This window comes from Schistosoma haematobium, chromosome 3 (genome assembly GCF_000699445.3).
Source record: "Schistosoma haematobium chromosome 3, whole genome shotgun sequence".
NCBI lineage: Eukaryota > Metazoa > Platyhelminthes > Trematoda > Strigeidida > Schistosomatidae > Schistosoma > Schistosoma haematobium.
The window spans coordinates 33,104,240-33,128,814 of NC_067198.1; the positions used below are offsets into that span (position 1 = coordinate 33,104,240).

At 35.8% G+C, this 24,575-nt stretch overlaps 1 protein-coding gene across 3 annotated transcripts; it reads left to right on the forward strand.

Moving 5' to 3' along the window:
* The first annotated feature begins 6,847 nt into the window (after positions 1-6,847).
* MS3_00005569 (uncharacterized protein) lies at positions 6,848-23,787 on the forward strand. 3 transcript variants are annotated; one of them, XM_012936653.3, is made up of 10 exons: positions 6,848-7,007; positions 7,041-7,279; positions 9,351-9,807; positions 12,186-12,443; positions 14,377-14,781; positions 15,550-15,898; positions 17,540-17,702; positions 18,141-18,384; positions 19,448-19,859; positions 20,487-23,787. In XM_012936653.3, exons 2-9 carry the CDS (start codon positions 7,175-7,177, stop codon positions 19,774-19,776), a joined length of 2,310 nt encoding a protein of 769 aa, XP_012792107.3. In that variant the 5' UTR covers positions 6,848-7,007; positions 7,041-7,174; the 3' UTR covers positions 19,777-19,859; positions 20,487-23,787. The 3 variants fall into 3 exon arrangements, with proteins under 3 accessions (XP_012792107.3, XP_051069652.1, XP_051069651.1); XM_051213658.1 differs by having other exon boundaries at positions 15,550-15,886; positions 19,448-23,787; XM_051213657.1 differs by lacking the exon at positions 7,041-7,279 and having other exon boundaries at positions 15,550-15,886; positions 17,540-23,787.
* Positions 23,788-24,575: the final 788 nt, after the last annotated feature.

Here is a 24,575-nt window from a genome sequence, read left to right on the forward strand (position 1 = left end):
ACCAACTGATTTTCGTATTTTCCATGAGCTGCGTGAGTTGTGCATATACACTGTGACATTCCTTCGTGTTTGCTCTGTCAAGGCTGATAGCGACATTCCAACATCTATTATTTTGTGTTAATAAACATGTGATATCCCAGTCTATCCAGAAGTGGCTGTACACCACCTTTTTGGGACTGTCCAGAGTACAAATGGTTGAGTTCCTCAATCGTAAAATTGCTGGAAATAGATCCATACCGAGGCTGCAGAGCTGAATGCCTTCATGTCTGCCTTCTGTATGTAAGCACGGGCCGGTAAAACTGCCTGAAATACCATATCGCCCATGAACTGGAATAAGATGACTGCATGATTACTTCTCCTTATATATGGTAGGATCACCATTTGAATGACATCATCACCGTGTGTGAAGACCAAGTCTAAGACAGACGAGGAATTTCGAAAGTTATATCTGGTGGGATCCCATATGTGTTGGAATGAAATCGGGTCAATTGTGGTTTCTGACGATTTGTGTTCATTTGATGTTTCTGGTAACCCTACTTCTAAGTTGTATCGAAGTTAACTACTACAAGACTTTTACACCTGTTTAACCAGTATTTAAGTTTATTTAGGAGGAGGTCATCATTTGATGATCCTGGACTGCGGCATGCCATTTGCACTTCAAATGGCACCACGTTAGCTCACATTTCTCCGAGTCGTGTGACATAGCCTTTACAGCGCGTATGGTTAAATTGTTTATTAAGTACAGGATAGCTCCACCACCTCTACGGTTGGGTCTGTAAGCTCAATAAAGTAAGAAGCCAGTCAGCTGAACTCGTATAAACTTTTGACGTTAGTCATGTTTCTAAGATGGGAATAACATTAAGGTTTTCTGTATCAGTCACGTTTTTGAGCTCCGTGAATATATTTACTAGGCTGACAGAACATGTATATAATACCTTTAGTTCTGCGGAATGCTGTCTCGTACTACCCGGAATGGTTTAGCCATCGTTTTGCACTGAACTTTACAATGTGAAAACCCTCAAGTAGAAGGTTTTTTCGACGGTTCCGGTAGTGCTCATTTGTTTCTGTCTCCAACGACTGTCTCTTAATATGATCAATCAGATCATGATTCTCACGGACATATATTCAAGATCCAGTTAGTTTTCGTGGATTTCCTAGTATTTGGTTTCTCCACCAAGCGGAACCAAAAGTAACTTCTAGAGGCGACTAGCCTACTTACCTTTAGAGTCCAATTTTTGTCCTGTTTTGTGACGTATATAAATGCTAACTCCTGATACTGTTTCCAGCAGTAGCTTGCTTCTTGAGGAATAAATGTGCTCTAGACCGTTTCAAACCTAGCCTTTGGTTCCTTTACGGAAGACCCACTTAACTGTGAGCCAATCATTGACTTTATTTTGTTTCTTGATCAAATCTTCTACAAAGTTGAAATGGTGTTCTGTAGTTGAGACCTTCAACGCACATATTTCGGAACTCTCTGTAATTTTTTTTATTTTTGTGATTTTTTTCCTTGTAACTATGCCTAATATCTGTTTGTCATCCACTACGTTATGGTGGTCCACCTTGATGGCTTCATTCAGATCTACAGCTGGACTCATGATGATGCTCGTCGCTTCACTGAATTTTGATAGCTGCTAATCTGCTGCAGGTTGTTGGACTGAAGTCACCTCTCTAGCAGTGTTTAGCAGCTCAAGAGCCAGCAGAAACGCTTTATAGCAGCATGCCTTGAACATCCAACGTGATAGTGGCTTGCAGCAAACGTTATATGCTGTCAGTGTGAGTCTGGTCCACATGCTTTGATATTACTTATTGCAGTTGTCACATTGAATTCCATCCTCAACCAGAGAGTAGACAGTGAGTCTACCACAACGATGTTTTAGTCGTGCAATTAAAATTGCTTAAAGTGCTCACGAAGATAACAACACGAAAAATCTCTTAAACCACACAGAATGCTAACCATCTCCTTTTTCGGTGAATTAACAGTGTTCGTTATACCTTCTGCAATTAATTCTGAAATGTCAGCTACTTAAAGTTGAGATAGCTTCAAATCAATTTTGTTTCACTGAAAGCACAGTGATGAATGAGTTGTATGTCATTAAAAACCAAGTAAAAATTTCCAAAGTTATATTCTCAAAATGCCTGAAATTTATAAAACACATATGTTGGTTAGCCAAACATTAAATGCAAGATGGTGCAGTAGCTAAATTGCGAGAAATGTCTGCCCTTTGTACAGTGTATTTGTTAATGCATTTAATGCGATTCAACACATATCCAAGGTTGGTTACTAGATATAGGTATTATTCTCCGACTCTGACTCTCAACTCTCACTTTCAACATCAAATCCCATAAATTCGAAATCAAAAGAGTAATAAAGCTGGCATCGCTCGGTGACGATAACCCTACAGGATTATAACAGTACTTAGTAAACCAACAGACATCTTAGTATATAATTTCATCCACTTACATTTGTCATGAAGATTTGTTAGACAGTTAAGGTGAGTTAACGAAGCTATTATTCCACTGTTATTTTGCTTTACGATTAACTAGGAAATTGCTCAGGGTCATAACCATGATATATATTCAACAGTACTGTTACCGTTTAAAATCCGTAGAACGAGAAAGTAATTTTTGTAACATAGCCCAAGTCTAACGATCGAAATGCCAATATTCTGCTTGAATGAAGAACTAACGAACCAAAATGTATTCTATTAGACTAGAATACATTTTTGTATAGCGTACAAGGCGTTTTCGAGTTACTCTTATTAAATTACATCAAAACACAAACTCTGTGCTCAATTTGAACGGTTCTAATATAAGGCAGAGAACAAATTATATCAAAAATACAAAGTACCTCAAACGGTACGGCCTGTAGTATTTAGTCAAGGGTTTCTCTAACGCAAATCAGAGTGCTAAATATTAAAAAATAGGTAATACACAGGAGTTCAACACCTGAGAATCAGTAAATATGTTCCCAAAAAGACTGCATCAGATATCTATCTTCAAGAATTCCAGCAATCCATCTTGGCAGACAGTCAAAGGTTAAAGGTCACGCATTAAATCACATCATGACCTTAAGTTCAGTCGAACGCGACCTTATTGTCCGGTAACATGTAACAGAAAAATTAAGTAACAAGGGGTAAGTCTTTAACCAAAGTCACATAATAAAAACTCAGACTAGGAAGACTGAAAGACCCAATGTGTGTCTAGAAGCGATCTAAACAAAGGTTAAAATACACAACAGGGAGAAGAAACAGAACAAATAAGAATATTGTCCCACGAAATGCTCTGGAGGTATTTTCCGCTACACTAAGCGTTATACCTTATTCACTGTTTGGTAGTACGGTCGATATGTTTATCGACGTCAGGGATTTGGGGACTAAAATGCCTGCGACTTTTACTGAATTAGTCGCAACATGACTTTAAGCTTGATTTGAATGTTCATTCCTACAGCATCTATGAACGTATTAAGCAGTTTCACGAAAACGGTGTTTAACTGATAGATTTCCAAAAGTTTTGTTGTAAAAGTTTTCTGACTCATCAATTCGATCTTTTAGTAAATTTACTGAGGTAGCATTCTATCTCTGAAACCTTGTTGTATGTTGTTGATGAAACTGAATTATTATCACTTACCACAAAAATAATGGATAAAAAGATATAAACGCCTGTTATATATATATATATATATATATAGGCGCGATATGCAGCAACGTTGTTTGGGTCGAGTTGGAGATCCTACATATTCTTAGTTTAGGACCATAAAGGAAACTGTCTGTTATAATGACTGTTTGGTATGCTTTGAGTAGCTGACTATGTTGAGGTCTGTAACAAGGCTTGTCCCTATAGTTTGGAGATGAAACTCCTAACCTATGGAGCCTCTCATGTAATACTATCCCATAGCTCAACAACCCCTTCTGTTGCCTGACTTAGGAGTTTCCTGGAAAAATTACCATCTGTATTCACGAAGACTGGTGGTTGTCGATATGTGGCCTAACGTACAAACTGAACTGATTGAAGATCAGTTTGGGCGTCGGAAAACCTAAATCTACGCGAACAACGTGAGGCATAAAACAAACTATGTCTAGTACACATGTGTGGTTTTCTATCCGACAATAAGCTCAGACCACGCTTTATTGAAAAAGTATTATTAAAAGATGAAGTAAGGTGTTGACAACAATTTGGAGGTGTGGTTGTATACGATTTAGCATTTTTAATTGCCTACCATCCTACTGATATCTGAATTCACGGTAAACTTATGACCCGACATTTTGATGCCTCCCAAGTCTCAGATAATTTATATGGGTGTGAGGTGATCAAACAGGTTGTTTTGAAAGGAAACTATAAATCTGGAGGAAAGAACAAGGGATGGTCGTTTGCAGTGTTAGATATTCTGGCACCCTTCAGATTATCCACATACTGTCGACTTTGAAGTAGAACACTCAGCCTTTCAACTAACTTCGAAGATCAGACATGAACGAGTTAATGAGACTAATCTGAACCAACTTTATGACTAGGAAGTTATTTTTAACAACATTCAATATTTTGACAAAATCAGACACAGTGAATGTACCGTTACTTTCCTTTATCAATAGGCCTTTAAAATTTCGCATAAAAGCCAAGGCGATAGGTACACATAACCTGGCGTTTATGAGCTCAAGCTGAGTCTATGTGAATATACTACACACGTCAACGTATTTCTTGATTTGGCTGTTGACCAAACTTTCTATTACGTTCAAAAATATTAAGAGTAAAGCTAGTCTGTGGGAATTCGGGTTCGCCTCACCAGTGTAAATCATTAGAGTGTATGGAGAAGTTAAATCGGTTTTCTCATAACCCAGTGGGTTATCGGGCCATAACTCTGTCAGTTCTTAAAGCACCAACATTTGAGTCCCGCAAATTGTGCCCACACTTATGGTGAGCATACGGAGGTGATTGGTTTGTATTATTAGTATGCCCAATCTAGCTGCTTGTCAAAGTAACCGCCAAAGTTTTTAGTCACCACCGACCTGGTGACAGTACTAGCCTCCTGTAGGGTAATCTCTCGTCATGTCGTGAATCAGCGTGGCTACTCTGATCCTAGAAAATCACTTTTCCTCTAGGGTCTTGGTGTTCCTGTTTTGTAAAACGTGTTAAATTACCTGATTTTTTAGGTGGCTGTTTCACTTCATTCAGGACTATGGTTGCACCGGGTTAGATGTTCTGTGCCAAGATCCAGCCAGAATATGGTGACTCAACTCCATCCCCAAGTGCGTTGCGACTGCCTCCTTATTGAGACTTTCTGTAAATTTCTCCTGTCGCTAGTAACATGGACGTCTAAAATAGATGTTGATAAGTATTATCTTGTAAGGTTCAGTATCGGAATACCGTTATGAGATATCTTTACAATGAAATGCCTCTATATCTTCCTCATCGTCATCCCCTGGTGATAAAGGGTGTGTGAAGAGTAAAACGTTGGAATATATTACTAGAATAGCAGTCTTCCGAAGCAATTTGGGACTGTCTCAATCAGCTGCTTTCTTCGTGGTTGGTTCAACTGTGACATGCATACGACTGTTCACTTCCAAACACATAGCTTGCGGAGAAGTTACTGGATAAACGCGCAGTTGTTTCTAGGATGGGGCGAACGTGACGTTAGAGTTTTAAATGTCCTTCAAGTTCATTCACGTGTGGCATATATTCACTTATTTCGACTTTTCGTCTCGACTAATTCTTTAATTTTCTATGAAGCGGCATTCATGGTAATAGCATTTCGAATAGCAGTTTCACTATACTTAGAAGAACAACTGGCAGAGACAAAGGTATCAAATCAAAAGTTAATAACAGGTCGATTATTATATCACAGTTCCTAACAATAAGATTATAAGAAGGCTCAATACAACTCCAGATAAAGAGCTTCAGAGGATCAAGTACAAACACGAACCACCCCAGTGAAACACCAAAACTGAATCGCTAAGTAACCAGGATCAAACTCTTACAGGTTTCTACTCCAAGTCAGTCTAGTAAGCAAAAACGTAGTGCGAGAAAAGAAAACCCTTAACTGCCCGTAACACTGACTACTAAGGAGGAACAACAAAAAAAGACATATCGATTGCTCGTCGCTCGTTTAGGACAGAGACTCACCATTTGATTATGGTTTCTGTGGTGACTGAGTTCACTGTTGCTGTGATGCAAGAGCATCTAGGCAGTACTATAGATTTGTGTTAAGTCACTCTGGTCGTTGAGTCTGATGCGTTTTCTCACGGTGTGGAGAAGCCACATCAACAGAACTAATAAATGAGGAAGCGTAAGACTTTGTTGGAAACAGCCGTAACAATCTCAACCAGTATATTCAAATCGTCAAACACAAATTCAATCAAACACGCGACTATGATAGCCACAAATCGATCTTATACACTAAGGAAATTAATGACTGTTGCTAATACCTCAGTATCTGTTAACAGCAAGGAGGGAGGGGTAAGTGTTGGGAAGAGAAATGGCAAAAGAACCCAGTACCGTTTGCTTCAAACGCCATCGCGTTTTCCATTTAGCTACTGCGATGGGGTGAGGTTTACATCCACTTGGTTTTGTTTGTTTGAATCTTCCCATTGACTTTAAAAGCTGCAACTGATCATTCTCTTATTTGCATATTTACATACTGTGCATATTGCCTCGATATTGCCTTACTTCACAAGCATTACAAGCAAAAATACATGGTAGCGAGCAGTGGAATCCAGGTACAGTCGAGTGGTTAGACTACAATTTACTGAATATTACCAAACACCTGGAACCGTATCGAAACAACAAAAATCGAGCTCAAAGAAAACAATCGGTTTATGCCAGCTCGCAACAAAGATATTAGATTTGAAAGTTTCGTCAAGGAAAACATAAAGCGCCAGTTACGAAAATGGCTCTGACTACTGTTCTTAAGGATATCTTGCCATTGTTGGACATGTCAGTTTATTGTAACTACAAATCAGCTTTAGAAAAAACGATTACCTGTGTATCGCAGTATTGCAAAAGTGGAGCTTGTTCTAGTAAGTAGTGTATTCTGATAATACAAAAAATAGAACATTTGAGAATATTTTTCTTAAATGAGCGTATCAACCAATTATTTGTCCTTGTTATAAAAGACTGTGGCGTTACAAACGATTTATCTTACCCAAAGCTACCCGTACTCCTAACTCCTCCACCATCACCTGGCATGAGCTCGTTGTTATGTTCTCAATGTGGACAGTTTTTAGCACTCATATCTGAAACCTGTGTGTTTGTTGTGGATGCACAGTTCGGCGCAAAAGAATTTTGTCAGGTAATTTTTCTTCAAGTTTGAGTACTTTTTCCTGCGTGTAGAATCATTCGTACTTGGTTCCCACTAGTTACATTGTTTTCGAGTAAGGGGGGAACATAAACGGTGGATTTTAAATGAAGCATTATATTCGCCACGCAGAAAGTAGTAAAATAGGAAGCCCGCTAAACTGTATCTTTTGAAGCTTGTTTTCCGCTTATGTTCCGGACTCCTCGTCATCCCCTCCTTTGTCTGTTCAGATTGATTTTGCCATAGCTATTCAACAACCTATATTACCGACTACATTTGGTAGAAATCACGAAACCAAAATATGATAGACGTATTAAGTTGATCACACTCTAATTTAACATCCGAGTTAAAAATCAAGTAGTCTCTTCAGTAGCGAACTATAATACCTAACTGCTATATTCAATGGAAGATAAATGAAACTAAAACTTTCGGTCAAGTAGTTCAACATTATATTACCAACTTACTGAACTTGATTTTCCTCATTAATAGTTGATTAGTTTAGTCGTAAGTGTCTACCTAGATGATGACCTGCAGATCAAGTAATTGTTTTCAATTATTGTCTGGCGCTTTAATCGGGTTGGTGGACATGGAGGGTCCACCTAGGGGAGTTGGAAAACCTTGATTCCAAACCAATGGTGCACATGGGCTCCAGTATCCTCAAAGAATAAATGGCGTATAAACCAATCATCGGTCGCCGGCTACCATGGGACTGCATATCCTTACGACGCTCCACTGTCTTGTGGGTCAGACCTTCAGGCCGAAGGCTCCGGGAGTGGCCTACTAAGAAAACCACCTGCTTCTGTTTGGGCACCCGGGAAGTATCACAGCCCTCACACATATCAAACAAGATTTGTGTAGCGCATATGTATTTGGTGCCTCCTTGTACCAATATCTATGTGTTAAAATAAAATACTGACTTGTCCGGTCAAATATTTCACAAGATACTGTAATGACCTGGATTATCAGTTGCTTCCGTTGTTTTGTATCATTGCATCTCTCTTAAACTCCGTTCCCTGTAAGCATTTGAGTAATGTCAAGTTAAGAGATGGTGTGATCTTGTTCTTTTGAATAACATTTATTAACGCCAATGTTTGAGGGTAAATATTCCATCCAGGTCTTGAACGTATGCCTATTGATGCGAATTACGTTAGTCGACTTGGGATGACTGGAAACCTCGGTTATCACTATCGTAACCAAAGTTAGAAATCTGAGCAATTGAATTTCCATACTAGAACACTGAACAGACCTGCTGTTGCCATTACAAATAAAAAATTTAACTGTATGGCAAATGTTCCTCTTCAAAATAGGATAAGTTCATGTCAATCTTTCTCAAAATGCAGTCAGTCGGTGGTTTAAAGAGCTGTAACTCTTATCATTCTGGTACTCATTACAACTGTTGCAGATGGAGATATAAAATCTATATGTATTTCTGCCTGCTTATGTGTACGACTCATTAGGAATTATATAAGTAGCAAATTTCTACGCTCTGGTTGATGTAAATCACATCACCTTATTAACTTGGGATTGTTTTCTAAACCAATAATATGCAAATTTATACATAATACATTTTCCGACCAGTTCTTGCTAACTAGTAGCACTTCTCATCGTTTATTTACGAAAACAACTCCCTTTTATCAATCAACACGGTTTATTCATGCTTTGTTGCGGAATTATTGATAGGAATTCATTTTTCACCTTCAGGTCACTAGCTATACTATGACTTAGAAGTTACACTTCTTATTACTTAGTAATTTGTGCTCCGAGCGCGCAAAGCAGTTTTCAGACATAGGTTAGTTTTTTTTTCACGAACTAATATCGTCTGTAGAACAATTAAAAATCAATAAATAACACTAAACTCTAGGAGCCTTCTTCCAGTCACTTGATTTTTCTAATGGAAAGCTCTTTCAACATCTGACAAGTCTATGTCGTTTGTGTGCTCAAGTTCTATAAGATTCCCGAGTAGAATATTTATCTATCATGTCAAACTAAACTTTTACCACGGAAAGCATGTCTATAGCATTTAAAATAGAAGTATCCCACCCTCATTATTTTACTATTTTTCTAGGACCAAATTGTTCGTCCAATATACTGTGCTATTGATCTTAGAGACCTTTCCTCCAAATCAAAATTAAATGACGTTATAGTAAAGGTGCGGTGGCATCCAAAATCTAACAGAACATTGGTTATTGTAACCGAAAATTCCTTTATATATTACATTCATTGTGTAAAGTCCTCAGAAAATCAAAGCATTCGATTCAATTTATGGCTTGAAGCAGATCTTTCAGTATTTACTCATAGCGCTCTTGATGCTACCTACCAGGATATGAATGATTCGGATGAGAGTTCTTGCAATGAAAACGATGATAACAGTTCATCAGTGTCCAATACGAAAATGAATCTCAGTTTTGCTTTAGGCAGCAAGTGTGTCGACTTTGATTTCGGTTCCGCACTATTTATATCAAAACGCGGTTTATCGGAAGCTCAGTTACAAGATTGCTGTTTGTTCCTTCTTTACGAAACAGGTAAGAAGGTTTACTGTTTTGTCGGTTCATATCACGTTTTCCCCACTCATGTTCGTCGTATTCCGACTTTTCAGTTGTTGAAAGTAGGGCTCGATAGTTTTAAATAAATATCACCTTTCGAGTATATATTCGCGACTTGTCCGCTTCTGTTTCAAAAGGCAGTTTGTGTTACTAATTTATGAAAAGCTTGATACTAAACGTTCACAAACTTATCGGTTTACCAAACATTGGGCGTAAAATTTGATGATACCTTTAGTAGCCATTATGTTTTTAGATTCATCCATCAACCCAATGTAGTGTTTCGGAACAAAACGGGATGTACTGTCCTAACTAAACTTTACTTAGATCATTTACGAGCCTTGCTCAGATGTTCAGTACTTTTCAAATTATCATGCCAGTCACTTAATCATTGTCAAAATAAGACCTAGAACAAATATGGATTGGTCCGGGACCACTTTATGCACTCAAGACATTGTCAAAGGAATCCTGTCCTATCTAAAGGATCTCGAGTCACTGACTGGTCGAAAGTTGAATGCTACCACCGACTACGAATGCTGAAAAAGTCTTTCTGAAACCACGTATACTTTAGTATCGGTTACTATGTTAAGCCCAAATAACTTATTTTAGCTTCTGTATAGGCCAATTCATCCATTCTTCTTGAGTCACGTTTTGACCCTGTTAATTGTCCACTTATCAACCCTGACTATCTTTATATGAGCGTATGTGTGTGTACATCTTATCCTACTCATCATATGTTTGTAGCTTACTTTTGTGTGACTACGAAAAATCGATTAACGCTTGATTAAATTGAGTTGGCTCACATGCCTTCTCCAACGCGCATCATTTCGTCTCGCCTCGTTCCTTCAATCACCAGCCTGGATCAATAATTGTACAAAATATACGCATTCGAAATCCTTTTTGATATTTGACTTATTTTAATTCCGTTATTCACTAACGCGAGTTAATTTGATAGTAATATACGAGGATAGCAAGAATATATATTTTGACAACAATCATTGATCCAGGCTGACGATCAAAGGAACGAAGCGAAACGAAATGATGCGCAGTGGAGAAGGCACGTGAGCCAACTCAATTTAATGAGGCTTTAATCAATATCTGTAGTCACACAAAAATAAGCTACAGACATGTGATGAGTAGGATAAGATGTACACATACATACGCTCATATAAAGATAGTCAGGGTTGATAAGTGAAAAGCGGATAGGTGGTCAGTGTATGACATGGTGTCGTGGTATGAAAGATAGCTGTACAGGACCCGCTTCTGTTGGTTCATCATGACTCCCTGGTTAGAGTCCAGGAGATGATGCAACATAGTGTCTTGAGACGTTATCAGACATGGCTCATGGTAGAAGCCAGTGGCGATCCTGCTATAACTTTATTTTACTTCATAAAAAATGAACGTAACATTTTTAACTGAAAGGATTCTTTATGGTTGTATTTTTGCTAACTGAACTGCCTCTCCTATTATTATTATTTCACTCTCATACACTAATTTCTGTTCATTGTTGTCCTTTTTCTTATACACACTTTACATTCTCTATCTCTTCACAGTCTCATTGTCATTGTGTGGTGCATATTTATTTGGTACCCCTCTGTACCAATATTTATGTTCACATACATAAACGATTGTAGATGTTATGCGGACATCAACGACAAAGTGTTTTTCCTATTTTATTCAAATCCCTTCTTGAGTTTTTACATTGATTTTTCCCTGTTATTATAAAATATGTTTAGTCTAATTTGTCATGTATTAGTTGCTTGACCCCCCCCTTATGTTTAAGACTGCAAATGATTAGTCCCTTATCGGCATATGTGCATCCTTTATGGATTGCCTCGATATTGCCTGAAGTCACAAGTGTTATTTTGTTCAGTCAAAATTGTACATTTTAACAATGTTATCTTTTCACTCTAACCAAAACGTTTTGACATAGTTTTCAATCTAATTAGAATGTCTCGAAAACTGCCCTTATAATGTTTAGTATAACATGCAAATAAAAATATCACCCTTGGTAAATCTGTATATTCTTCTTCAGAACCAATGTATTTTTGGCAATTTTCTGTGTAGTATAGTTTTTTTCTGCATATCAATTTATTCACAGTGGAAGAGTACCCATTAAAACATAAAGGTTATTTTTACTGAGCAATAGTCACTAAGTTACTGAATCTTTAACCGCTATTCACTCGGTTTTTCTATAATTAGTCTTATTTTTAATGGTAATAGTAATAATAACAACAAAAATATTCACGAAGATTCTCTTTGAGTATATCTTGATAAACATTGAGGAAAAAATAAACGAAATTGTATATTCAAAATAATGTAAACAATTAATAACAATAAGTTTTCATTGATTTATATAGGTGATGTTATTCAAGTATGTGGATGCTTGTCCGTTCGTAAAATGAATCAACTAAAATGTAATGTTTTGCACATTTTCCCACCATCAATTGATAATTATGGAGATGAATTCTGTGCTATTCATTGTATTCGTCCTATTGACAGTTCAGAAATGTTTTCATTTGAAAAACCTCCTGATATATTAGTGTTAGCTGATAAAATTGGTCGTTTGCATAATGGTATTGTTCTGCGAGCCAATATACCTGGACAGAATAAAAACAGTGAGTTTATTTTTAAAGATTTCGTTATGTTGGTGGACTGGTTGTGAAATTGTTGACTGTCTTAATATACTTTCACTTTGAATTTACATACAGTTAAACGTTTCATTATCACTTTTGAATTCAATACCTTTCTCTTAGTCACTAGACAGTAAAGTGAACATACTTTTTCGTGAGCATATCTTCAAGAATTGTTTTTGCTTGATTAAATTCAACTTCAATGATTTGTAAAGAAAAAGTCGATTTATCCAGTTATAACTAATTCATTTGTGGATATAGTAGTCGAAATGAACCGTATTCATGAACTAAAAATCCTACTACTGAATTAGTCGAACACTTAGAACTACTTTTCATAGTTTTTATGTTGTTGTTGTGAACTGATGATAATGTACCTATAGCCCATACTTTCAATCTTTTAGCACATATCTTTGTGTAAATAACTGAAATTATTTACTATCGTAATTGAATAAAATAATTTAGAACTTAGCAAGCTACTGAATTGGTTCTGAACTCTAATTGCTAATGACTAAGCGAAAAATATCAGATATAAAAACCAGAAATTCACGAAAATCCAATTAAATAGAGGCAAAAGTTAATTAATGGTACATAATTACTGAATAAAATAGGCAATAAGTTCATTCACTGGATTAGTGATAATTTTGAACTACATGATTTTAAGTTTCAAGCTACATTAGTCAAAATGTCGTTATGGAATTTTTTCCTATTCGTAGTGACCAATTTTAGGTTTTTTATAGAATTTTCCTCGTGATCTCCATATTGTTAGGCGTTTTTTTAGATGTATGAGACTCATGACTTGGGTATGCTTCTTACTATATTTGGACTCAAATCAAGGATGTAGACATATTTCAATTTGTGGATTACTGTTTAGCCATTGAATCTAAATTAAGGTTACTACGTTTTTGTAACTTGGATTCATTAGTTGTAAAGGGAAATCACCACTTGATATGACTATTAACTGTCTCTTCTTGTAACAAGTTATCAAGTACAGGTTTTCTTACCCCGGCTTTCAGCTGCATTGTTTGTACGAGGGCTAGCGTAACATTACCTGAACCGAATTATGTGAAACTGTGTTCTGACCTGTAATCTTTTGTCAGAAAACTGGATGCTTTAACTACTAATCCAGATTTCCTGATCGGTGAAATCATCAGTCAGTCAGTAACAACGTAGACGGTGAAATCATAGTATTCTGTGATCACTGACGTTACATGATAACGACCCAAAATCGGTCACCGTTCCATAATTGCATTCAATCGTTGTCTTGCTCTAAATATTTAGTCTTAATATTATTCCATACATTTTCAATTCATATTCTCTATTGTTAGCGGAATATAGATTGGGTTAAAGCATGTTCCGTGCAAGATTGTGTTGGTGCATGTTGATCGGCTATTTCTTATCCAATCAGCGCTAACAGATACTTGTAGAAGACTCTAGAATCTTCTCATGTAGAAACTGTAAATATACTAACGCTTTTCTTATAGTGCTTCTTACTTCCATCTATCCTTGTTATTTGGGATATAATTCCGTTCCTCCTCAATTAGGTTCTGATTTAGGGACTTGTCAAGTGAATCTGGTGTCCAAGAATACTAAGCAATAGAAATAGCTGGGTCGTAATAAGAGAAATTATAACATCTACATATTTAGTTTTACTATTATTAGAAACTTTATTTTGTATCTTTTAATTATCATCTTTGTTAATTTCCTCTCTCTGTGCTAATGTGACGTAAACAACAGGTACATAGATCGATACCTGGATGTTTTTCTAAACACGATTTGGATTAATTTACTTTTATATTGTGGAAATTTTCGAGAAATTTATTTCATAATCATTATTGTCACTTTAATATGTTTTCTCTAACTTACCAAATCTTTAATCTTTATTAAAACAAAAATAAAACATCCTTTTTTATTCTTTCAGAAAATCAAACTACAACCCCTCCAGTTTTACTCTGTCTCGTTGATATTGTGGATCTTAATCTAATGTCTAGTAATAGAACAACTGTGCAACAGTGTCATCCAAACGGTAGTATACTTCATTCTTCAAATTATTCTGATTACAATCATTTTGAATCTCCATCGTTGTCATTAGAACCAGCTAATCTAAATTTTTTGGACAATATTGAATATAATAGTTATTCGATAGATGGTTCAGATTTTGTTAAAAATAGAATTTTTGGCTTGAAATATTCACATCAAGGATATTATGTAATTCATCATATGGGCATTCATCTTGTTAGTCTATCATGGATTGAAAATCTTTCACTATGGTGTAGTGAATTTAACAGTCAACTGTTAAATGATTCTAATAAATCTCTTATTGAAGGTAATTATCACACATTGTTAAATGCTTATTAAATATAATAATTTTTTATGATAAAGAAATATTAATTAATTCAGCCTACAGTATTTAACACTAGCCACCGCACCAACGTGTATTTCTAGATGGTTTAAAACTATATTAGACTAATTAGCTGGGGACATGGAAGTAGTCGATGGAGTTATCAACTTTTGGTCTGCTTTTTTTCGATTCCAACATTCTTTTGAATATAACATTATGCTTACTTTCACTCTATAATGTTGTTAAAATCAGATATATCTGTCTGTTTTTACTTGAACTAATTTATTCATATGTCATACTTCAAAATGAACAAATACTTGTCTATGAAATCATAAATCGAGTATGTTTTACTAATTAAATGAATTTGAAAAAAAACATCAGTTAGTAAACTTTAAATTAACTACAGCAAGCTGATCATAATACTGAGAATTTACTTACCTTAGTTTCAGAAAATTTTATTATAGACTATCATTGAAGAAGACGAAAAAAGCTGTATAATGGTTTCCGGTGTTCATTGAAATTTTCAAATATTGTCGGTTTGCAGATGAAATAAACATCTAGTGATATAGTGTCACACAAACCCACAATCTGATTGAAATTCATTACTTACTGGTAGATCTTCATTTACTAGAAATTAAATGTATCACTATGTAGAGATGCCAAGTTTTTTTTTCATGATTATGACTTGACCATAAATTGGTCATTCTCTGATGGTTTATTTTCGTCGGAAATTTTTGAATTTTTTTATTTCAGAGATTCGGGATTGGCAGTCATGTGTGAAACACCTTGTCTGTGGCCAAATTACCATCTCTACCCCTGATGGGATGAATGAAGATATGGAGGGAAAGTTTAGACTAGCTGGTTTCATTGAACTATCATGTAATTTCCTGTCAAAAAGTCGACCGAAATCTAAAACTACAACCACATTAGCTGATTGTCGATCAACTAAAGGTGTCACACTTTTGTTTATTCGTGCACCTATCCAACCAATTGATTCAACTGCCGGTATAACTGATTATTCATGTTTGGTACATTTCATCAGTCTAACACGGAAACCTGAAAGTTATGCTATGAAACAACGTTATACTGGGTTAGATTCAAGGTTATTAAATTTATCTATCTTCATACTCATATGATAACTGCATTGAATATAAGTCTTGATAAAAATAACTATGATAAGAATTTGTAAAGTTTTATAGCTGGTCAAACTTGTCTTTGCAATATGATTTATTTATTTCTATAGTTTACAGCAAATGTAGTAATAGGAAACCGTTTGACAAGTCTAATGCTCGAACATTTGATATCGACTTCTAACTCCTTCCTAGTTTTCCATAAATCTCTAACATTTGATCAGGAAACAAAAGGAGGAAAAGTATGAGAAGTGGCTTCACTCCCAAGGTTATTTCAGGTACAAAAAAACGAGGATATTTATAAGTTTATGTGTGATCGTGATATCCTGGAAGCTTCTGGATATCAACTAAAATTCGTAACAAAATCGGTAATTATTCACTTAGGATATGAAATGTAATCTGTCACTTTTCAAGGACTGTCTCGGAAGTTTCTATTGAAATCTGATTCAGCAAAGCGTTCCCAACATTTTCCTGGTTTCTGAATAAAGATCTACCCTCATCTCATTCAGAAATATATAAAAGTTGACTGAAACTGAACAAAATTGTTTTTCTTTGATTTTTTTTTTTTTTGCATAAGTACAGTAAATCCGTTTTGTACAGTCTGATTTTTATTCATGTCGTAAATAATGAAGTTGAACATCGTTGTTCGATTATTGCCTTGATTGAAGTACAATCGTGTATCTGGTAATTAACATCCGGAACTATTGACCCAACAATTACAGATTTTGCCTTAAAAATGAATAGATTAGATACTTTGGTATGATTCTGGTTTGTATAGTTAGCCTTCAGAAGGAAAATTAAAGATTCGTATATTTTAACGACTCTTGGTTAACTTGGATTTTCGAACAATAGAACACAAAGTAACGAAACACTTACATATAAATACAAATAATCATAAGATTCAAATGTCAATCTAAGTAGTCAAAAGGTGGTTGTACATCACGATGAAGTATCTTCAAAAAGCATTATTTAAAATCGGTTTGAATATTCATGCAATTATTAATAGAAACAGGTCTAGGTCAAAATATTAGCTCTACGCTGATACTAATCTTAGTATAGAAACTTGTTCTTGTTTAATAACTTACATGTATGCCGCACTCCACTCTAACTCTCATAAATACGTTGACTGAAAGATATTCTTCATCATTCTCTAGACTCGCATTTATCACGTACATTTTTATGTATTCGACTTTGAGTAGTCCCACTGTTCTTATGAGGACCATTGTTACTACCCAGCTGATAAGATTAAAGGTGTAGTGGCGTCTGATTGTACAATTTACTTTTTAAAAGCCAAATGTTTTAACCATTAGGTCTCCGTTCCATTCTCTCAGGTACTATCGTGTATGTAACATTACTATGATGTGTACTTTTTTAAACTTGTTTTCATCGTTATGTGAAATAAGTTTAGTACATTATTAAAAACCAGGTAGCACTAGTGATTCGTCTTGTTTTTGTGTGGGACTTCTCTGCGCTGTCAGTCGACAGTCACTTCCCCTTAATCAAGTGCATAATTTAAGAGTTATTTTTATTCATTTTTTGAACTTGTTTCATCCTCGTCATATGTGTGATGTACAATGTAAGTTGATAAATTCTTTTGCCTTTTTATATCTCAGAACTACTGATCATTATGATTCCTGTGATTCAACTCTCCGTTCACATTTCACATCTCAAATAAAACAAGTGTTATCGGGAGACAATTCACATTTTCCGATGATAACCGGTTTAAATTTACAACCCGATCTTACCCAGCAACAGTTGGTTCAATTTTTTATTAAGGTAATGTTTGAATCTTATAATTCAGTTCCTGAATATTAATTGTTACTGGTTGTAGTTGCACCGATATTGAAACTATAACTACTTACTCGTGAAATGTTTCTGACTTCATTTTGTCTGGTTGTTAGTTTCATATATAATGATCAAATCAGAACATCATAGTCTAGATCGGTGCTTACCACTTTTGTTCGAAGCCTACTCTGCCTACTTTGGCTTAAGAAACTGATTAGTATCGTTAGCCTTCACACCGCTGCACATACCTAATGCACAAATTGGTTATTATTCCGAACTGATTGTTTGATTGCAGGCCTTTAAAATTTCTAACTTCTCACTAGTCAAAATGGTCATCATAACTTTTAATGCAATCGTAAATATGCTATCATACTTCGAAACTTTGAATGACTGGAAATAAGTAACCTTATGTAGTTTGATTTGTTTTAGGTCTCTGATATACTGCGCAAAGGACCTCTAGATCGTCTAATGAAAGCTCGCTCAATGATTGAACATCACTCTAGACAGTTACAAGATATAATTTCAGCTCAACATTCCGAAGCAATGAAGCTAACATCTGAACGTCAAACTTTACAATCTAAAGCTGAGGACTTAGCAAAACGTCACTCTGTAATCGCCGAGCGTCAAAGTATGTTGGATAAACGTATGGCTAACTTAGCAACCCGTTTAGCCGGTAAGTAAATAGTTCTTTAACTTCCTGTTACATTCTTATAAATTTTAAAACAAAATGTAAGAATGTGTTGCTGAAGCTTACGCCTATTTAACACTATAAAAACTGAATGTAGCGATTACCAGGTATCCTGATCAAGTCAGTCAGTTTTAAGCAACATCGGATCTTCTATAGGTATGCATCAGTTCAAGTTGCTATATTTCACCAACACAGCAACGTTGACTCAACAAATCAAATAACGAGATTTGAAATATCATAAAATGCTAGATATCGAGGAACGTGTTTGTAATTAAAAAATGATGTGACGTTACGTAGTAGTGGGATACTATTAGGATTCATGGTCTGGTATCTGGACTAATGAGACCGATTTTCAACCTCGTCTCGTGAGGTCCCTAATTATGAACTGCAACTATCGTACTACCTCCAACTAGATACTCGGAGCCTACCAATATAGCTCACACTAGGAGCCAGTGACTTTATGGCTTAATTCCACTCCGTCTGCAGTCTGCTCCTTCGTTAACCAGCATTGCTAATTGAAGTATTACCTTGTACGGTATTATGTGAAATTATAAGGTGACTGAAGCATAGTATGATCTTTGGGTTACAGGTTTTTCTAGCCAGTAAAATTTTTTTCAGTAATCGGGCTAACTGACCTATGCAGTCTATTGTTTTTTAGTTGGATCACAAATTGACCCGTGAAAAGTCACTCATCTCATTTGATTAAAGCTTAAAGTAGAGTAATGCGCAAGCGCTTTAGTATACGATACCTGCTCATGTAAAAACCCCACATCTACTATCATGGTTGTTTGGCTCGTCTGTAAAATTCCTCTGAACTCCGAATGAGTGGCTTACTACCTGATTTTCTGTTTAAATAAATGGAAGTTAATGAGTCGAAATGATAGTTCATTTAGATCAGTTTGTCCCATCTATTGCAACCTTTAATATATAGTGGTGAAATATCTTCAAAACTAAAACTTTTCCATTTCAGTTATTTTTAACGTGTATTATCCTGTAAGTGTTCATTACTGATTTCCACTGATATGGTTATAATTACTTCTGTGTTTAGCTTTAGGCGAAGGTCCTACTAAAGCTGAAATCGCAATGCGTAGTGAAGTTATCGTAATTCGTGATCGTCTACACAAAGGCCTTAGGCAATGGTTATCGAATCTCAAGAACCGTCGTGACAAATTGGAAAAACAAATACTGTTGCGCAAAAAAACAGATAAATCATCTATTCGTAACTCTCTTCCCAGCAGCCTTCTTAGAACCACCGAAAATATCGAAGGAAATCAGTGGCAAACAGTATCAGAAGAACTTCGCCGGGAAACTTTAGAAATCAAAATGTTAATTAACGCAGTTAAAACGCTTAACACAAAGACTATAAATCCCTCCTAGTGTCTTATTTTATTTTCCCGTATATAAATAATTCCAGATAGAAATAATACTGAACCCGTTCATTTGGATTATTTTGTACACCTGTAAGTTAATTTTATAAGTAAATTATCTCATGAGTTATAAATACTCGACCATGTGACACTACTTTTATTTTTGAGTACTAAACTTTGTCGAGCAAAAAAGATTGTTCAGTGTGTTTCACTCATATAATACGTGTGTATCAACTTTAACACATAAAATTTGGGTTTACTGGGCTGTAAATTCCGGTGTGTAATGAGCTTTTAAGAAAAATGGTCCATACCTGAATGAAAACCTTTATGCCAAAAACGGCGATATGCCTAGCTGTTCTGGCAGATCACATGACACCAAGATTTCATTGTAGGTCAAGTGCTAACAAGGGAAAAGTACGTTGAATGATTTAAATGCTTACTAATCGAAGGTTCTGACTAACTTCAAATGCTGAAATCAGTCTATCTACCTGTAAGCACATATAACCTGTGATAGTATTCAGTGCAGTACTATTATTCGTCCGGGAGATCATAGTTGTTGGGATATCTCATATTTCCAAGTTTCAAACTTGGAAACCATAAGTGGTAAGTCGGGTCGGACTTGTTTATCTCCAACCTCTTAAATTTTTGCATGGGTTTGATGTGTTTATCAGTTGGAGCTATCAGTTTGTTCTCAGTGTTCTTTGCTTACTCACTTATTAGAGTTGGTAAAAATGTGGTGTATGCTACTTACGCTGAAAGACATAATTAGTATGCAACAACAATTGGAAGTGGAATGCTTGGCAGCAGAAGATTGAAATGAAGATAACAGGGAGGAAATCGGAGAGTAATCGAAGTAACAACAGAATTAGAGGAATAGTGGAGCATGCGGAAAACAACCCAAAGAAGCAGTGCGAATGGTGTATTTAATGTATGGTTTTCATATTTTACCGAATCACTGTAATTTTGTATTAATCAATAAACTGGTTTTCCCCGCCTGAGTTTACGTTCGCTACATTAGTAACTTGAGTAACAAGAGCGAAAATGGAGAACGAAACCAAAAATCCTAGAGCTATCGACAATCTAACTGGTCAGCCATTTAAATCGTTACAGAATCGGTTTAACGCCAAGTCACTCGGAAGTGACTGGTTGTAGTGTTATTAAGTTCTCTTGACCTTGCTGTAAATGTCAAACATAATTCACCTCACAGAAACTCAGCTGCAGGAGCCATAAGTGTGAACGAATAATCATCTTCTTTCTTTTAATCTTTGAGTTATTTTGTTAGAAGGGATTTTTGTACAAGTAGCATTCAGTTTCACGTTTCTTAGTCATATTTATGGATTTTTTTCGTGATTAATTCATTTTAACTCAAAAGAGTGAAAAGACAGTAATAGATCTAAACCTAAGGAGTACAGGTCCCTTTCATGTGTTCAACTACTCAAACTTACTGTATGATGATGTGGATTCTAGACTGCTTGTATGATAGGAGCAAAAGCCATAAGAATTTCCGGCGCGACTAAAATTTATGGACGAATCAATCAGGTATAAGATAACAGGTCTTGAAATTTAGTGCGGAATTCATCCAACTATTTGGCTTAATAGCGTCTTGGTATTTTAGGGGCGAGACTCCAATTTATGGACGATCTTTGAACGAATCTTTAAGTGACCTTGAGAAATATTAGCCAATCAACAAACAGTCAGTATAGAGTAAAAATATGTTATGCAAAACCAAGGAAATAAAGTGGATACACTCCTTGTACGTGGTAATACATGCAGTGGAGGAAATCATCCATACAGCTACAGAATAGTCGGCCTCCGGTTGTTGAGTGCACGCTCTCTAAACATCCGTATAAATTGTAGTACCTGGCTGCAGCCAGTGTTACTGGTGCTTTTATTATCCAGTTCGCAATAATTGTCGTAATTTGCCTTAGTTAGGAATTATATATGGGGTTTTCATCACAAACTGACATCAGCTATAATGCCAGAAATTTATTTAGCCAAATGGATGGAAGGCTTTCGCGCCAAAATCCGAGATCTATTATCTTATACCTGATTGATCCGTCCACAAATTATAGTCTCGCCATTTTATTTATTATAACCGCTCAATCATCACGTTTTGTACAAAATTCCCTGTGAACCGATCGTACGTTAGCATTAAGCACTGAAGTTGGTGCCGTAAACCTGATTGGCTCGTCCATAAATTAGAGTCTCGCCATTTTAGGTATTGAAGCACACTGCTCACGTCGTTTACTTCCTCCTTTAGTCCCTAGTTTGTCTCTGCTCGTTTTCAGAAGAAAAAGATTGGGAACCTGCTCAGTCGGTCGCAAGAATAGTCAGATTCAATTCGGGCCAGGATCTCTTCTGGAACGATAACCACTCGCATACTCTTTACTAATTCGATTTTCCGCATGACCTTTGTCCTCCGATTGGTCCCCATGTTTTTTTAGTTTGCTGGATTGCTACATGCTCGAAGGTCATGTTCTGCCACTACAGTAACAACTTTGGTACGAATTTCTCTTGAGTTGCTTGTTATACTACAATTATTAGGTTACCCTTAATCCCATCTTCTTTCTGTCTTAGCCGTCGAGGTTTGATGTGTTGAGCATAATTAATTGTTGTTAATTTAGAAGAAAACGGATCATATTAGAAAAGTTCAATCGTTTTGTTCCTAAATCCGCAACGTAGTAGGCTGTACTGAACCCCAATATCCTTCTGTAACCAAGAACGATCTCCTACTGTCTAGGCGTAAAACATATTGGACTTATATTTATGTCTCCGCATAAAGATATAAAACATTCGTGACTGGTGGTGATATGTCTTTACAGTATAAGTTGGAAACTACTCCCTGGTTAAAATGACCTCTTCTTAGTTTACACAACCTTGAAGGGCTGTGGGAATTCACTATTTGAATACCACGAACTGGTCCCACAAATGGTGTCCCGCCTCGCTTTGCTAGTACATTTGCATCTGTGCTTAATGAATGATTTTCAAATATTCTTATTATTGGTTCACTTCTATTATTGCTTACTATTTTATTATTCTGTACCTAAATAAAATCTTACTGATGACTAATAGTGATACTATTGTATCAATTATTTAAAATACAGCTCCCGTCGACTTATAATTTCTTTTTCGACAACTATTGTTCGGTCAGAGGTTCTTCATTGAGAGGAATTCGAACATGCTTTTAATGACTTTCTACAGGTAAATGGAGCATGAATTATATGAATATAGATAACGTGTACTCATTGCACTTATCAGCGAATTGAAGAAAATCGCAATGAGAGTTGGAAGTATTTATATTTTATTTCGGAATCCACTTTTGGTGTTTAGAGACACTCTTAAAGTGCTAGACGCGTTGTGTTTATGTTGAAATAGTGTAGTTGGAAGTATCCCGGTTGTACGTCTATTCTTCGAGTTCCTTCAAATGGTGGTGATTAAACGTCCTTTCAATCATACATCTTCCGCAGGATTTTTATGTGATCCATTGATTAGAAGTTTATCAGATGGATAGGAGGAAAACTTATCCACTTCATTATTATGTAATTGTTAGGGATGCAGAGGAATATACCAATCATTATCATGTTAAGTCTAATGATGTCCTTGGACTTTAAATGCACATTCCCTATTGGCCATTATTTATTTCACTCGTTAAATATTGTACAGATGTTGTTTTCTATTTTTATGGTACGATGTGGTCTGTTTGGTTGGTATATAAACAGAGCATGTTTGAAATATAACGATTCATATATCCGAGGCTGAGACTTGTATTCTGGACTCAACTGGCTGGGTTAGACAGCGAAGCAGGGCCAATCGGAACTCTAGGTCGTCCGTACGTGTTTTACGTGTCACTGGATCGATCGATAAAACGCTGCTCCATTCATCCATAATCTGCAATCCACACGTTACAACAGTAATTCTAATGAGGTTTCTTTTATATCTCTTGAAAAATGAATATGAAATTTTAATTACTATTTGATATAAAATACAAAGATTGATTTGATATTACCTCTTTGAAGATTCGACTGTCTTAATCATTACATTATCTATGTGAATAATAATACAGATACATTTTGTGAACGAATATCTTAACGATAAAGTTCTTTGATCTTTTGTTCTTATGAAAATATTTTGTAATTGAAACGCTAAGCAGTAAATTTTTAAATATCGTTCAAAATTTATTATAATAAAAAAGAAAATGAAATAATTAATCTTAGTAGGAGATATATATCTTGATTGTTGAAAAGTTACGGGACTTTAGGATTCCAAATTAACACTTGTCTCGTAATGCAATTTGATGATTTCCGTAATGTATATCCTATCCATCTTCAGCATCTTCTCCTTTTCATATGAACGTTGATTCGTTCTCTTTCACGTTAGGTTGCTGCTGACAGTATCCGGCCAACGGACATTCAGCATCTTATGTACACAATTGTTTATAAATACTTGTACCATTTTGATAATGGCTGTGTTAGTTCTACAATTTTTAGTAAAACTGTTTTGGCGTTCGTATTAAAGATTCTGAGTTTGATGTTGACTGACAGTTGTCTTAACTTCCATATGTTCTTCAACTTGAGGAATGCTGTTATTGCTTTACCAATCCTCGCCTTTACGTCTGCATTAAAGCCTCCTTGTTCATCGATGATGTTACCAGGTACGTGAAGGATTCCACATCTTCCATAGCCTCTCTATCAGGTGTGATTGGGTTGATGTTCTCCGTGTTGTATTTGAGGATCTAGCTTTCTTCATTTTGTATGTTGAGGCCTACTGATGAAGAGGCTGCTGCTACACTAGTTGTCTTTATCTGCAATT